Source organism: Talpa occidentalis, unplaced genomic scaffold, assembly GCF_014898055.3.
Source record: "Talpa occidentalis isolate TD23 unplaced genomic scaffold, MPIMG_talOcc4v2.1 talOcc4.5, whole genome shotgun sequence".
Taxonomy (NCBI): Eukaryota; Metazoa; Chordata; class Mammalia; order Eulipotyphla; family Talpidae; genus Talpa; species Talpa occidentalis.
Genome location: NW_023604861.1, coordinates 93,279,771 through 93,293,768, shown reverse-complemented (window position 1 = coordinate 93,293,768; position 13,998 = coordinate 93,279,771). Strand labels below are relative to the sequence as shown.

General features: G+C 48.4%; 1 protein-coding gene across 1 annotated transcript; it reads right to left on the bottom strand.

Moving 5' to 3' along the window:
• Nucleotides 1-6,447: 6,447 nt before the first annotated feature.
• Nucleotides 6,448-7,470, bottom strand: TMSB10 (thymosin beta 10). The gene is made up of 3 exons (XM_037528850.1): nt 7,403-7,470; nt 7,017-7,131; nt 6,448-6,724 (listed from the first exon to the last, which is right to left on the bottom strand). The coding sequence occupies exons 2-3, from the start codon at nt 7,114-7,116 to the stop codon at nt 6,690-6,692; spliced, it is 135 nt and encodes a 44-aa protein (XP_037384747.1). The 5' UTR covers nt 7,117-7,131; nt 7,403-7,470; the 3' UTR covers nt 6,448-6,689.
• Between the last annotated feature and the right edge of the window lie 6,528 nt (nt 7,471-13,998).

Below are 13,998 nucleotides of genomic sequence, written 5' to 3'. Positions count from 1 at the left end.
AGTTGCCAGCTGGGTAATATATAGATTTCTTACTTTCCTCCCCTATTTTTGTTTAATTTATTTCTTTTTTAAGACCATCTCCTTGCAATTTTCAGAGAGAAAATAGAAAACAAAGAGCAGACTTTGGTTGCAAACAGTGTGCTGGTGTTTAAGGCATTACCGATAACACCATAACAGAAGAATGTCACTCCGGGGCATGTAAGTATTCCTGAGGGATAAACATGATTTCTATTTTCCTGGAATGTTCTCAGATATAAGTCAGTGCTCCTGCTCTTTAACATATTTTCCATGTGGAAGATATGGCACCTAGAAGTCACCTGACACTGGGAGTAGGCTATTCCCAAATGGACTAGGGCAGGTTCCATGACAGAACGAAAAGCTTTTGAGAAAAGGTAAGGGAGAAAGTAAGTCCTAATCCAAATGTAGTACCTGTCTTCACGATTGTATCCTCCACGCACAGGTTCCCTTTCTTGCCAAGCTCTGCATGTGCCATGTTCCCCAGCTTCAGCTCCAGCTTTCATTTATGGTCAAGCCCTGTGCTAATTTTGCAGATTTCCATCAATAGTCTCATGTATTGACTACCTTGACTGTCCCTTATGGGCCCTGTCATGGACAGGTCCAACAGGAGACAGTGGGGGGCTGAGCCACAGTTTGACTTCCGTGTAGCCAAGATGGAGCAGGTGAGGCTGGGCGACGCTTCAGTTGTGATTCAGTAAGTATCTGTCAAGTGCCTATTATGTGCTGGTTACTGTAGGAGGCACCAACTACAGCTAATAAGAATCCTTTTTTCAGTTTAACCGAAAAGGTGATGAATATGTTCAGGTACGTGTCTGGAGGTGTGGTTAGGAACTTAGAGGAAAGAGAATGTCTTAACCTGGGAAATGTAGGAGAGCCTGTTGGAGAAGGTGGTGATTGATAGGGCCTTATGGGCTGGCTAGAATTTAATGAGAAAAGACATGATGGTGGGGGATCATGGGTGCTGTGGTGGTGGGCAGAGGGGAAAACATTCCTCTGAAGAGGTGTGCTCCTATAACCTAAATTATGTACAGGGCTGTAAATCATTGTTCCCGCTATAAAAATGATGGAATTAAAAAAGTATTTTGGGCCTCCCTGGTGGTGCAAAAAGCTATTGCCAACCACTGTAGCACGAGTTCGATCCCCAGCAGCACTATCAAGCTATTGCCAACCACTGTAGCACGAGTTCGATCCCCAGCCTGCCAGGGAGCAACCCACATGGCACAGTAGACCTCTCCTGCCTTGCCCGCTGCTCCTCTCAGCAGTATATTTCAGTGGATCTGCCTGCTCTGCTCCCCACTCTGTCTGGTGAGTCCTCTCACACCCCCACCACAGCCCTGTACCTCTGGCCTGTACCTCAGCTCTTTTATGCATAAATAAATCTTTTTAAAAAAAGTATTTTGGGCCTCCCCGGTGGCGCAGCGGTTGAGCGCTGGGTGGAGAAGGTGCCCACGGCCTCTGTGGTGCTGGTTCGATACCCCGCTGCTCCCCGGCCACCGGAGGAGGGTCCCACATGGCGCGCAGACCTCTCCTGCCGCCCGCTGCTCCCCTCAGCAGTGTCCTTCGGTCCTTCTGCCTGCTCTGCTCCCCGCTCTGGCTCTGGTGAATTCTCTCACCCTCCCGCACTTCTGACTGTACCCAGTGCTTGTATAAACAAAACAAAAACAAACAAATAAATAAATAAATAAAAACATGCCTCTATAAAAAAAAATTAAAAAAAAAATAAAGTATTTTATCCTCTTATGTGTGTGTGTGTGTGTGTGTGTGTGTGTGTGTATGTTTGAAGAAAATTGAAGACATGAAGGGTCATTTAAAATGGGAAAACAGGGCCTCCCTGGTGGCGCAAGGGTTAGGACGCAACCTAGGAAGCTATCCGAAGCCACTGCAGCACAGAGTTCTATCCCCAGCCAGCCAGGGAGCAACCCACATGGTGCAGCAGACCTCTCCTGACTCGCCCCGCTGCTCCCCTCAGCAGTGTACTTCGGTCGATCTGCCTATTCTGTTCCCCACTCTGCCTCTGGTGAATCCTCTCAACCCCCCACACCCCTGGCCTTTACCCCAGCACTTGTATGCATAAATAAATAAATCTTTAAAAAAATAATAAAAAAATAAAATGGGAAAACATTCTAAGGCAGGAAAGAAGGAAGGAAAGGGCCCAGGAATTTTGATGGGGAACTTTTGCCCTGGGATCCAGATATGGACTCTGCTTGAGCAGTTCAGCTCTTTTCTTTTAATTAACAGTATGCAACCTTGAACAGGAATCCTTAGCTCTTCTCAAGACTAAAAATTCTTCTTGTTGAAGAAGTGATGTTAGTGTTCACCGTAAGTATAAGCGACAAGATTTTACACATGTGCACTCCCACATACCTACTTCTCTGATCAAGGGAGTTAGTATTTCCATCCCCCAGAAGGTTTTATTGATTTTTATCATCAAAAATTATTTTTGTCTTTGCTAGACTGTCATCTAACTGGACTCATACAATCGTAATATCAGCACTTGGCCTTCCTTTTATTGCTGAGTAAGTTGATGATTAACTGTGTGGATGTCAAATTTGACTACCCATTCTGTTGATGGACATTTGGGTTGTTTTTGCTTTGGGCTAGTGTGAAGAAACTGCAGGGGCATTTCTGAACATGTCCTTTGGTAGACTATGCACTGGTTTCTCTGGAATTTATACGTAGACATGGTGTTGCTGGGTCTGAGGGAGGTTCATGGGGATCTTTAGTGGATGCATAATGTCGGGCTGGGCTTATAGTTGCCCTCTGAGGTGCAAGAAGGGCCTGTTTTGTAGGGCTGAGCCTGAAACCTGTGTGATCTGATACTAATGCCAGGTAAATAATATCAGAAGGGAATTGAATTTTGAACACCACGTTGGTGACCAGAGAATAAGGACATTGCTTGGTGTGGAAAATCCACACCACATTTGGTGACCTGAGGTAGAGCATTCTGAATAGTTTTGTGGTAAAAGCAAAACAGAAGAGTTTTTCCTGTACATCTGCTGTGAGTAGTGCAGTTAAGGCAGGGAGGAGAAACACTCCATTTCCTGGAACCCCTCCCGTGTTTCTCCTGTCAGGGTAAAGGTCAGGAAAAGATGGGGAAAGTAATGGGGACAGCAGTACCTAAAGATGCCTGACAAGTGGGAGGGCTTGCCTGAGGGGGAGAGAAGGGCGGGAGAGAGATCTGGGGGTTGGGAAGTGTTGGAAAGAGAGGTTGGGTCCTCCTTTAATCAGATCAGTTTGGCCCTGAGCTGTCCTCTGTTTGCCTGGCACCTTGGGCTGCGCGTGGTATACAGCAGGCACTGCACACATGCTTACTGACTAGGAAGTGGGGTGCGGGTATGGGGACCTTCTGTAGTTCTGAGTCCATTGGTGCACCTAGGAAGGACAGTAAAAAATCCCAAGCCCCAAGCCCTGTTCATGACATGGAGGCCTAATTGTTAAAGCTTGTCTTGGGATCTAAATAAGAAAATGAAAGTAGAACTCAGGTGTGTTTAAAAAGAAACGTTACAATTTTATGTTAGCTTCAGAGTAATAATCCTCAGTTCTTTTGTTAGAGGACTTTTGTGATTGGACTAGTAATTGCTTCCTGAATTCTTAGGTAGGAGGAAAAGACATAAATTAGTAATTCAGTATGATTCTCCTCAGGCTGTCAGTGTTTCCAGTTGGCAAGGAATTGAAATGGTGGGAGAAGGAGGAAAGAGTGGGCCTGGTTGCTTTAGTGCCCTGACACTCCAACGCAGGCTTCTGGGGTGCTGTTCTGGTGACCTATGGGGTCGGATCCAGGGAGAGAGGCAGGCCTAGCAAGCTGAGTGCCTTGGCCCAGTGCTTGTCTTTTGGCCTGTTTCTAGGTGTTTTGTTTTTTTTTAAGACATTTATTTATGCATACAAGAGCTGGGGTACAGGCCAGAGATGAGGGAGGTGAGAGGATTCACCAGAGACAGAGCCGGGAACAGAACAGGCAGACTGACTGAAATACACTGCTGAGGAGAGCAGCAGGAGAGACAGGAGAGGTCTGTTGCGCCATGTGGGTTGCTCCCTGGCTGGCCAGGGATTGAACTCAGTGCTGCAGAGGCTACGGATTGCTTCATAGTGTGGTGCTTAACCCCTTGCGCCACCAGGGAGGCCCTGTTTCTGGGGGTTTTAATGTTCAGGTTGAGAGGTGTCTGGATGTAGAGTGGGAGGTGGGGTGGGGGGTTGGAATGGCTGGGGGAAGGCCAGCCTTGCTTGTAAATCTGTGAGGTATGATAAGATTTCTGAAATATTAACTCCCCCCACCTCCACAAGCCCCCCACCCCCAATCTCTTTTCCTTACCTTTTCCCCGGCCCCATTCCATCAGTTCATTGTCTTAAAATGGAAAAACAAAAATGCCCTTGTCTGATTTTTGTCTTAAATTTGAAGAAAGAACAAGAGTCTCATTGGCACTACCCCTGACCTCAAAATAGAAAGGATTTCCTGGGGAGGGGATGAGGAAGTCATAGGAATCTTCTGAGAGTAAGGGGGTTCCAGGAAATGGAACCCCTCAGGAGTTGCTCTGCAATGTGAGCTCCAGGATAGAGGACACTGTGGAGTCCGAGTGAAGAGGGCCAGGGGTGCATCCCAGATGGAGTCCAGTCCAGGAGGTTTTCCCCAACAGAGGCCTTACTTGTGGTGGGTGCACAGGGTAATTTGTATCCACAAGGGGTTACCCACCTAGCTCCAGAGGCAGAGAGCACTTGGGGTAGGGGGAAGCTTGCATGTTTCAAGTACTTCATTATCCACAGCTTTATCTCCTGCCCTCTCATCTCCCTCCTCTTTGCTCACTCCACTTCAGTTTTTTGTTCTTTCTCAGAGGTTGTCCTTTTCCAGGGGCCCTTCTTGACCTAGCTCTTCAACAGGCACTCTCAAACCCTCTCCCACCCCAGAGTGCTTATCCTCTACCGAGCTCAATTTTTCTCCAAAGCCCTTCTCATCTGCAGACTGGTTGAAGGCAGGGCTGCTTTTTCTTCTTTTTCCTTAACCTCCCAACAAGAGGCCCCAACAGGGTTAATTATAAGTATGCTTGAAGCAGTAAAGGCTGGTTTTGACACAACAGATGTCCCAAATGCCAGGTTATAGATGCCCCAAACACATTGCTGGCTCCCAATTCTGGGTCCATTCCTCAGTGCTAGTGTGACTTCAGCAAATCCCTGCTCTCTGGAACTGTGTTATCCCCATCTGTAAAATGGGGTAATCATCATACCACCTTGTGAGAAGTAAAGCTTGCACAGAGCCAGGCCCATAGCAGACAAGCAGAAGTTGGTGTTCTTTGCTGGTGGCTTCCTAAAGTGCTTCCCTACCTCTCTTCCTCAGGACCACTTACTCTCCACAGCCCAGGAATCCCTGTCAAGTTAACTACTTTATGACAAACAGGGCTTTGTTTCCCTCAGCCTAGGTGTCCCCCCCACTCTGATCTGCTGTGGCTGCCAGTGTCACCCATGAGATTTTAAATCCTGTAGCCAGGAACCACACCTCATTTGAATTACCTGCCCTCACCCTGCATCCAACCTGGTTGGTAAAAATGTCGGACAAATAACTAAACTATGTGTCCTCTCTTTCAAGATAAGACTCCAGCCTTTGGAATCACAAGCTTGTTTCTTCTGCTCAAGAATGGCCTGCAGCCCCAGGCATTTCCGCCCCACCAAGTTCCCTCTGGGCTCATTCCCCACGTCCCCAAAGGTCCAGAGGGGGTGTCCCTGGTGGGACAATGCTGCCAGTGCCGGCTCTCCCTCCTCATTCCCACCCTTCCTGCTGGTTACACGCGGAAGGCTCCCTCAGCCCAGAACTCCCTCTAATGGCTAATGCTTTGTGGAAGGTTCAGAGCAAGAGTTAAAAAGACAAAAGCCAGGCTGTCCCCCAGTTTCTCTAGTTCTGATCAGTCCCTCTAGTTTTGAGGTTCCCTGGATCCTGCCTTTGTTTTTGCTGTTTCCTCCTTCTGGGTTCCAACATAGAGTCTCCCGGAGACTCCGTGACCTCGCCCAATTCCCAACATTCCAGATGTAGCCTTCCCCCCCTTTCTCTTTCCAGATTTTAAATTATGGTTCTCCCTGGGTATGAAACAAAGCTATGAGGCGCGAGAGAGAAACAGCGAGCCTGCAAAGGCTTATCAAAAACAAATCCTGCTTTTCTGAACAAAAGCATTCTTCGAGAAACCGCTTCTAGGAATAAGTGGGGGTAAATTTTACATGGATGGTCATGATAAGCAAGCGCTAAGCTGCTAATAGCCCGTAAATCTTCCGGAGACGTCGGTAAAGTCACAATCAAAAATGCAAAAATGGTCCCCGGCCAAGCCGGCCCATTCGGCGCCCCCTCCCCCTCTCTGCGGCAGGAACTCAGACTTCCAGGCGCGGGGCTTTGCTGCAGCGGCACTGCCCACGCATACTCAACTAAGACACTCACTCAGACCACGCCAGCCATGCCACGAGGTTTTATTTTCATTAATCATACAAATAATTTTCTATAATACCCCAGGGCAAACCGGAGAATTTGGCAGTCTGATTGGGAGGGCCCCTCAGAGACCCACAGGCCGGTGGCATCGGCACGGAGTGCCCGGGTTCACAGTGCAGCTCGTCGCTCGTGTCCATCTTGCAGGTGGCTCTTCCTCCACCATCACGACTGAGGTCGCGAAGATGACGGGGGTGGGGAATCCGCCGGGGTCTTAGGAAATTTCACTCCGCTTCTCCTGCTCAATGGCTGCGGCGGGCAGGAAGAAGCGGGCACCCAGGGTTGAGGACACCTTGCACCGCCGGCCCCCCTCCACCCTCCCAGGGCGCTTGCAGACCTGGTGTGGGCGAGGCACCCACGAGGTCTGGGGATTAAGAGAGGTTCGGGGTTGGGGAGAGACCAGGCGCTTTGTGCAAAGGAAAGCAAGGCTGGGGCCGCCCAAAGCCGGGGCACTGGACCAGTGGGGATGGGGGACCGGGTTCTGAGGGGCGGGGTGGGGGCGGGGAGGGGGCCCGTGGGCCAGGAGCGGGGGCGCACTCACTCTCTTTGGTCGGCAGGGTATTCTTCTCCTGCGTCTCCGTTTTCTTCAGCTTGGCCTTATCGAAGCTGGCGATTTCCCCCATGTCCGGCTTGTCTGCCATTTTCTTAAAACAATCCTAGCGGGCAAACCAAAGCGGTTGGCCTGGGGCGGGGGTCCCCCTCCGCGCTCTCCGCCGACGCCCAGCGACGTGGCACTCCAGCCGGGGCGGTCCCAGCAGCCCCAAGGCCAAGATCTGGGCGCGTCCCGCACCCCCCTCCGGAGCCCCAGGGTGTGGTCCGCCGGCCCGGGCGCCCCGTCGGGGAAGAAAGCCTGTTGCGGCCGCCGCGCGCTGGCCGGGTGCACCCGCTCCGACCCCACCCAGATGGGGCCCCCGCCCCCGCGCTCACCGTGGAGTTCCGCTCCGAGCCCGGGGTCCTGGTGCTCCCACTCGCGTCGCTGCAGCAAGAGACAAAAGAGCGGCGCCCGCCCCTCGCCTTATATACGCCGCGCCCTGTCCCGCCCCTCGCCCGCCGCAGCGGGGGCGGCGCTGGCAGCCAAGGGGCGGGGGCTGCGCGGGCGGCTCCTGCCCCGCCGCGCCCTCCGCTGGGCTGCGGGTCGGGCTGGGAGTAGTAACTGCCGCGCGGCGGGCTCCAGCCCCTGGTGTCCGCCGCTCGTGGTGCTCCGAGCACACGCTGCAGGCGCCACGCGGGTGGACGCCAGGCCCTCGGGTTTCTTTTGGGGGTGCACTTCCGGGAATCTGCTGCTTACTCGCAGAATAGACGTGGGGGCAAGGGGGGTGTATGGTTGTGTGTGTGTGTGTGTAGTTTGTGTGTGGATGTGCACGCGCGTGCACGCGCTCTCTGTAGCAATCCTGCTATCAGGAGACACCCCATCCCTGTGCATTGCCCTTGTCTCCTGCCTTTGCTCCACCACATCCCTCCTCACCCCTCCCCACTTCCGCCCGTTTACTCCGCTGGGGAGGCTGAGCCCGTGCGTGTTCTCTCACTTAGAAAACTCTCAGCCGTCGGGCCTAGAGATGAAGAGACAGGGTGGGGCGTGGGGCGCAGTTAGGTTTCCCTTGCTCTTTGCTCAGATGTGTAGCTGGTTGTCTTTCCTGATCTGGGCAGCTCCTGCAGGACCTGTGGCGGGAGTTCCTTAAATGCTTGTTGCAAGCATTGTCTGAAGGGCGGTGGTGGGAGCAGCGGCCCCAGGAGGGTTCTCGGAGTTCCTTCTTTACTGGGCTCGGAGGAACGCGGTGTCTCGGGGTGCGGTTTTCCTCCTTGCTGTTAACCTTGATGGTGTCCCTGCAAACTGTTCATTTTTGGAACGGCGTATTTCCCAAATTTTTGTTAGAGAAGTTGCATTTTTAGTCTGTGCAACATTTTTAGATAAGTTCCGTAAATTAACAACCCGGGGGTGAAGCTGGTCATTGTTTTATTTGTCCTGAACTTTCCCTTTTCAAGAGTCAAGGACTTCTGTGCAAGCTCTGTTAAAGTGAGATTTGGTGGAAACATCCTAAATTCTGTCCTGTTCTTTCTTGATTTGATCCGATTTTCTCATCTTCCCTCATTGCGTTTTGAATAAGTTTAGGCTAATGGATTTGATATACAAACTCTTTGTGTGTCCTTGGGCGAGTGTTCCTACACCTCTGCTTCTTCATCTGTAAAACCACTTTGGGGTAATACTTACATAGGGTAAAGAAAAGGTGTCCAATGCAAGGCTTTATATAGCAGCCCCACCAGCATGCCACATTTCTCTTTTATTAGTGTATCAGTCAACTATTGTCATAATATATTGTGTAACAAGCTACCCCAAGCAATGTGACTTAAAATAATATTCATTAACTCTTGCTTATTCATCTACAGTTTAGCTAGTCTGGGCTAGGCAGGGCTGGAATACAAGCTGCCAGTGGGATCCAGGACTGCTCCCTGCCTGGGTGTCACATCCCCTGAATTAGGATCTAGCTGGAGTTTGTTCTATTCAAGGTGATAGCACAACAGCAAGAGGGCTGCAGCACAAGACATAGTATGGAGATACACCTTTCAAATATATTGAGCATGCAAGATTCCCAAAGATACTTTAAGCCAACTTGCAAACATTTTTATTTTCATTCCGTGCAACTCTGTGACTTATCTTGAAGAAAGTAGCCTCTTTGTCATTTGTTGCTTAACAGCAATGATCGAGTCTATTGGTGTCATCCAGTTGCGTGGGCAGTGGCCTTAAAACTTCTGTATATTCTTTAACTTCTCTCACCCTTTCTTGAATATAGACGGTCCTTCATGACTTTCATCTAGTGAGTAAAATATTATAGAAGTAGTGTTAACTTTTGAGGCCAGGACATAGAAAACCACAAGCTTGACTGTCTTAGGGTGCTTCCATATGCTGAGAAAACCAAGTGCTGAAAAAAAAAAGGCCACCAGTATGAGTTACAGCCATAGCCTCAGCTGAAGCCTGAGCCCACAACCAGCATCAGCAAGCAAATGAGTCTTTGAAGCTTCTGACTGCCCCGGCTAATGCTTATGAGTGGAGCTGAGACTGGTTAAATTGCAGACTCATGAACAAAATGAAGGTTACAGTTGTTCTAAGTCACTGTGTTTTGGGATATTTTGTATAGCAACACATAACTAGAACACTATGAGATGGAAAAGTCAAGACTTGTGTCATGATCTCAGGTCTCATGGGAATTTTTACCAAATATCTTCCATGAAACTTACACATATGCTTGTTCAATAAACATTGATCCAATGCCTATCAAGTATCTGGCAGTCTCCCGGATGTGGAAGATCAAAAGATGATGAGACTTAAGTTGCAAGTCCAGAGCAGTACATGAATGACTAAGTCAATCCACAATGCTCACACTCATGCCTTGCATTTACTTATGACTTGGGGTGTCATTTATGTCACACAATGTTTCAGCCTGCTGCTGGGAACAGATTGTATATTGTTCCCAGATGGTATGGAGAAAACCAAACCACTCAACTCCAATTACATTGCCATTTTCTTTGTCGAGAAGGATGCTCTGAAAAATGTAGAGCTAATAAGAGGGACCTAAGGGAGTTTTGATGACTGTCAATGGGGTGGGGTGGGGGAGGGGGCTGTCTTCAGAGGTTTGCCTTGGAGCTCTATTTCTCAGACCTGTCCAATTTGACAGTTATTTTATTTTATTTTTTTAAAGATTTATTCACTTAAGCATACAAGAGCTGGGGCACAGGCCAGAGATGTGGGGAGTGAGAGGATCCACCAGAGACAGAGCGGGGAGCAGAACAGGCAGACTGACTGAAATACACTGCTGAGGGGAGCAGTGGGTGAGACAGAAGAGGTCTGCGGCACCATGTGGGTTTCTCCCTGGTTGGCTGGGGATTGAACTCTGCTGCAGAGGCTGCGGTGCTTAACTCCTTGCACCACCAGGAAGGCCCTTGATATTTATTTATTTATTATTATTTTTTTTTAATAGAGGCATGCTTTTTATTTATTTATTTGTTTGTCAAGCACTGGGTACAGTCAGAAGCACGGGAGGGTGAGAGAATTCACCAGAGCCAGAGCGGGGAGCAGAGCAGGCAGAAGGACCGAAGTACACTGCTGAGGGGAGCAGCGGGCGGCAGGAGAGGTCTGCGCACCATGTGGGACCCTCCTCCAGTGGCCGGGGAGCAGCGGGGATCGAACTTCGCAACCAGCGCTGCTGCGCCACCTGGGAGGCCCTTGATATTTATTTTTAATCTGGGTCTTTTTTTTTTTTTTGTGCGCCATGTGGGACCCTCCTCCAGTGGCCGGGGAGCAGCCGGGGATCCGATCGAACTGGTGCTGCAGAGGCTGCGGGCAGCTTCGCCACCCAGCGCTCAACTGCTGCGCCACCGGGGAGGCCCTTTAATCAGGGTCTTGAATGAAGGTGTAACTAGAGTGCTGATTATAATATGTCGGATGCAACTCTGTGAACTCCAAAACAAGCTGCATCCAGTGGAGAAATGGACAAAATCTGAGACCAACCTGACAGGACAGATGTGGGAACTTCTTGGCCTGACCGTAAGCCCTAGAAACACAGGGAGACTTGATTAACATGATTAATTCTAAGTCGCAGCAAGATTTGTAGCTGTATGGATAGGAAGAGAGAGTTTAGTTCAGATTTCCTTTGAATATAAGGAAACATTCACTTCCGTCTGAGGACCTTTGGCCTTGCTGAGATGCTCATGTGATATTCTCTCCTTAGTCTAGATATTTCACATTGTGCATATGTTTCATTTTGAAACCTACTTAAATGCCTCTCCTTAGAGAACTTTCCTTGACCACTCTGCATTTCTCAAAACCTTTGCCTTGTTTCATTTTCTTCTTAGAACCCATCTTTACCAAACATGTATTTGCCTTGCTTTGTTTCCTGTCTATCTCTTGCATGAGGAAGTGGAAGACTATCTGCTTTTACTGCTGCATCCCCAGCACCAAAGGCAATGCCTGACATACAGTAAGTATTCAGTCAATATTCTCTGAACAAATGCATGAAATTCCTGATCAGAATGAATGAGTTCCCTGGGGGAGGCGATGAATTCCTTGTCATTGAAGGCTTTGGTGAGGTTGGTAGGCATGTTTGTGGCCTGTTAGAGAGATGATCATACCTTGGGGCAAATAGGCTCCCAAGTCAGCCGGACTGCTTCTGCCTAGGTAACCTCCCTGGCCCTTTCCTTGTTGCCCTTCCAGTTGTGAAACAGCCTCCTTTAGGGTACCAGTTTTGCCAGCTTTAAATAACTGTATGACTGTCACACAAAGAAATCAGAAAGTCATCTCTGTTTTTTTAGTACCATTGAAATGTTGTTTCTTATTGTAGGGCATGGAATTTAAGGACTGGCCCACAGCTTCATAAAGTTGTGAAGACCGCAAAGCAAGCCTCTGAAGTTTAGCTTTTAGAGTGATTGTCCTGCTCTGTAGATGTGTGGCTGAACCCCTAAATAAGCCACAGCATTTGTTTAGGTCACTCAGGTGGCTGACAGCCACAGTGTGAGTGAGAATATTGTTTCAGTTTTTATCTTTGCTGCTAGAACAGCTATAAAGACAGCAACAAATATTATCGAGCAGTTACTGTGTTCCAGCCCCATTTCGGAGGACATTACATCTCCTGTATCACTTAATTCTCACTGAAATCATGTGAAACGGCACTATTTTAATCATCTCTACATTACAGGATGGGATCTAAGGCTTGGTCAAGGTCACACAACTGCCAATTGACATTGCTGGAACTTGGCTGATTCCAACCCCCTGAGCTCTTATGCACTGCTTTACTCTCACCTAGTGCCTACAACAGGCTTTGCAAACTGGCAGTCTGGATCTAGCAACAACTTGCATATATTTTGTTTGATCACTGTTACATTCGACAAAAAAACTTCAACCAATACTCAAATATTTGGAAGATTTCCGGATAGAAGGTCTAGCAACACTGGGTTTATATTTTCTCATGGCGATACCATGATTAGCTGCTGTCTCTTGAAATAGGGCCTATCCTCTTCACTTTGCTAGACTCTCTACCATTCCCTAATGTCTTCTAGCATGGACACCAGTGTCAGTTGCTATTTATCATTCTTGTACTGGTGTTTTACTTATAGCAGAAAGTATTTCTTGTCTCCAGGCTTCACTGTCTGAAGGTCAAGTGTCAAGATGGCCCCCAGGGATTCTTGTCTCTTGGCCCCATCTTGGCAAAGTGCCCTCCTCTGTTGTACTAGGGTTGGTCTGTGGCACCAATAGCATATGGAAGAAGAGATAGTATACCTTTCGTTTCTTTTTTTTTAAAAAAGATTTATTTTTATTTATTTATACATAGAAGAACTGTGGTGTAGGCCAGAGGTGCAGGGGGTGGGGGGCGATGAGAGGACTCACCAGAGACAGAGTGGGGAGCAGAACAGGCAGATCCACTGAAATATACTGCTGAGGGGAGCAGTGGGAGAGACAGGAGAGGTCTGCTGCATCATGTGGGTTAGCTCCCTGGCCAGGGATCAAACTCATGCCACATTAGCAGGAGAGTGCTTGATAGTGCTGAGACTTTAACCTCTGAGCTACCAGGGAGGCCCACCTTTCTGAGATTAAGTTATAAAAGTGTGTAACTTCCGTTTTAGTATCTAGCTTTTCTCTTTCTCTTGTATTTCCATTTCTAGGGGAAAGATGAGTGATGATAATCTGCATGAACCAGCTCTGTTTTATTTCTTCCTGTCTAACTAACTCCTTCTAGAGCTTTGAATATTAGAAGCTTGCAGGAAAAGCAGTGGTTTTCTGACCTCAATGACTGCCCCTCCTCCCCAAGAAGTACATTTTGTCCATTTTACATCCTGACCCAGTGCTCACATGAGATAACAAGAATGAAACAAAAGTTTCACCAGAATAATACTCACTCTTACTGTGAGTCATGCACTCTAACCTTGTCTGTTGTATTTTATTCCTTTTCACTTTGAAACTTTTTTATTTTGAAATAATTATAAACTCCCAGAAAGTACACGGAGAGTACACTGAGGTCTCCTGTATGTTCGGTGGTAACGTTTTTTGCAACTATAGTGCAGTATCAAAACCAAAAAACTGATAGTGCTGCAATTTGTACACCTTTCTCAGATTTTCCCAATTATTATATGCACATGCATGTGGTTCTATGCAGCTCTATCACATGTATAAGATGTGCAGCCACCAGCCAATCTAAATACAGACCTATTCTATCACTGCAGAGTGGATCCTCTTTTTATTTTGTTCTTGGTAGGATTCTTTTATTTTTTTTTTAATTTATTTACTTACACATACAAGAATTGGGGGTATAGGCCAGAGGGGTGTGTGTGGGGGGGTGAGAGGACCCATCAGAGACAGAGTGGGGAACAGAACAGGCAGATTGACCAAAATACACTGCTGAGGGGAGCAGTGGGCGAGTCAGGAGAGGTCTGCTGTGCCATGTGTGTAGCTCCCTGACCGGGGATCGAACTTGTGCTGCAGTGGCTGTGGACAGCTTCATAGGTTGTGTCTTAACCCCTTGTGCCACCAGGGAGGC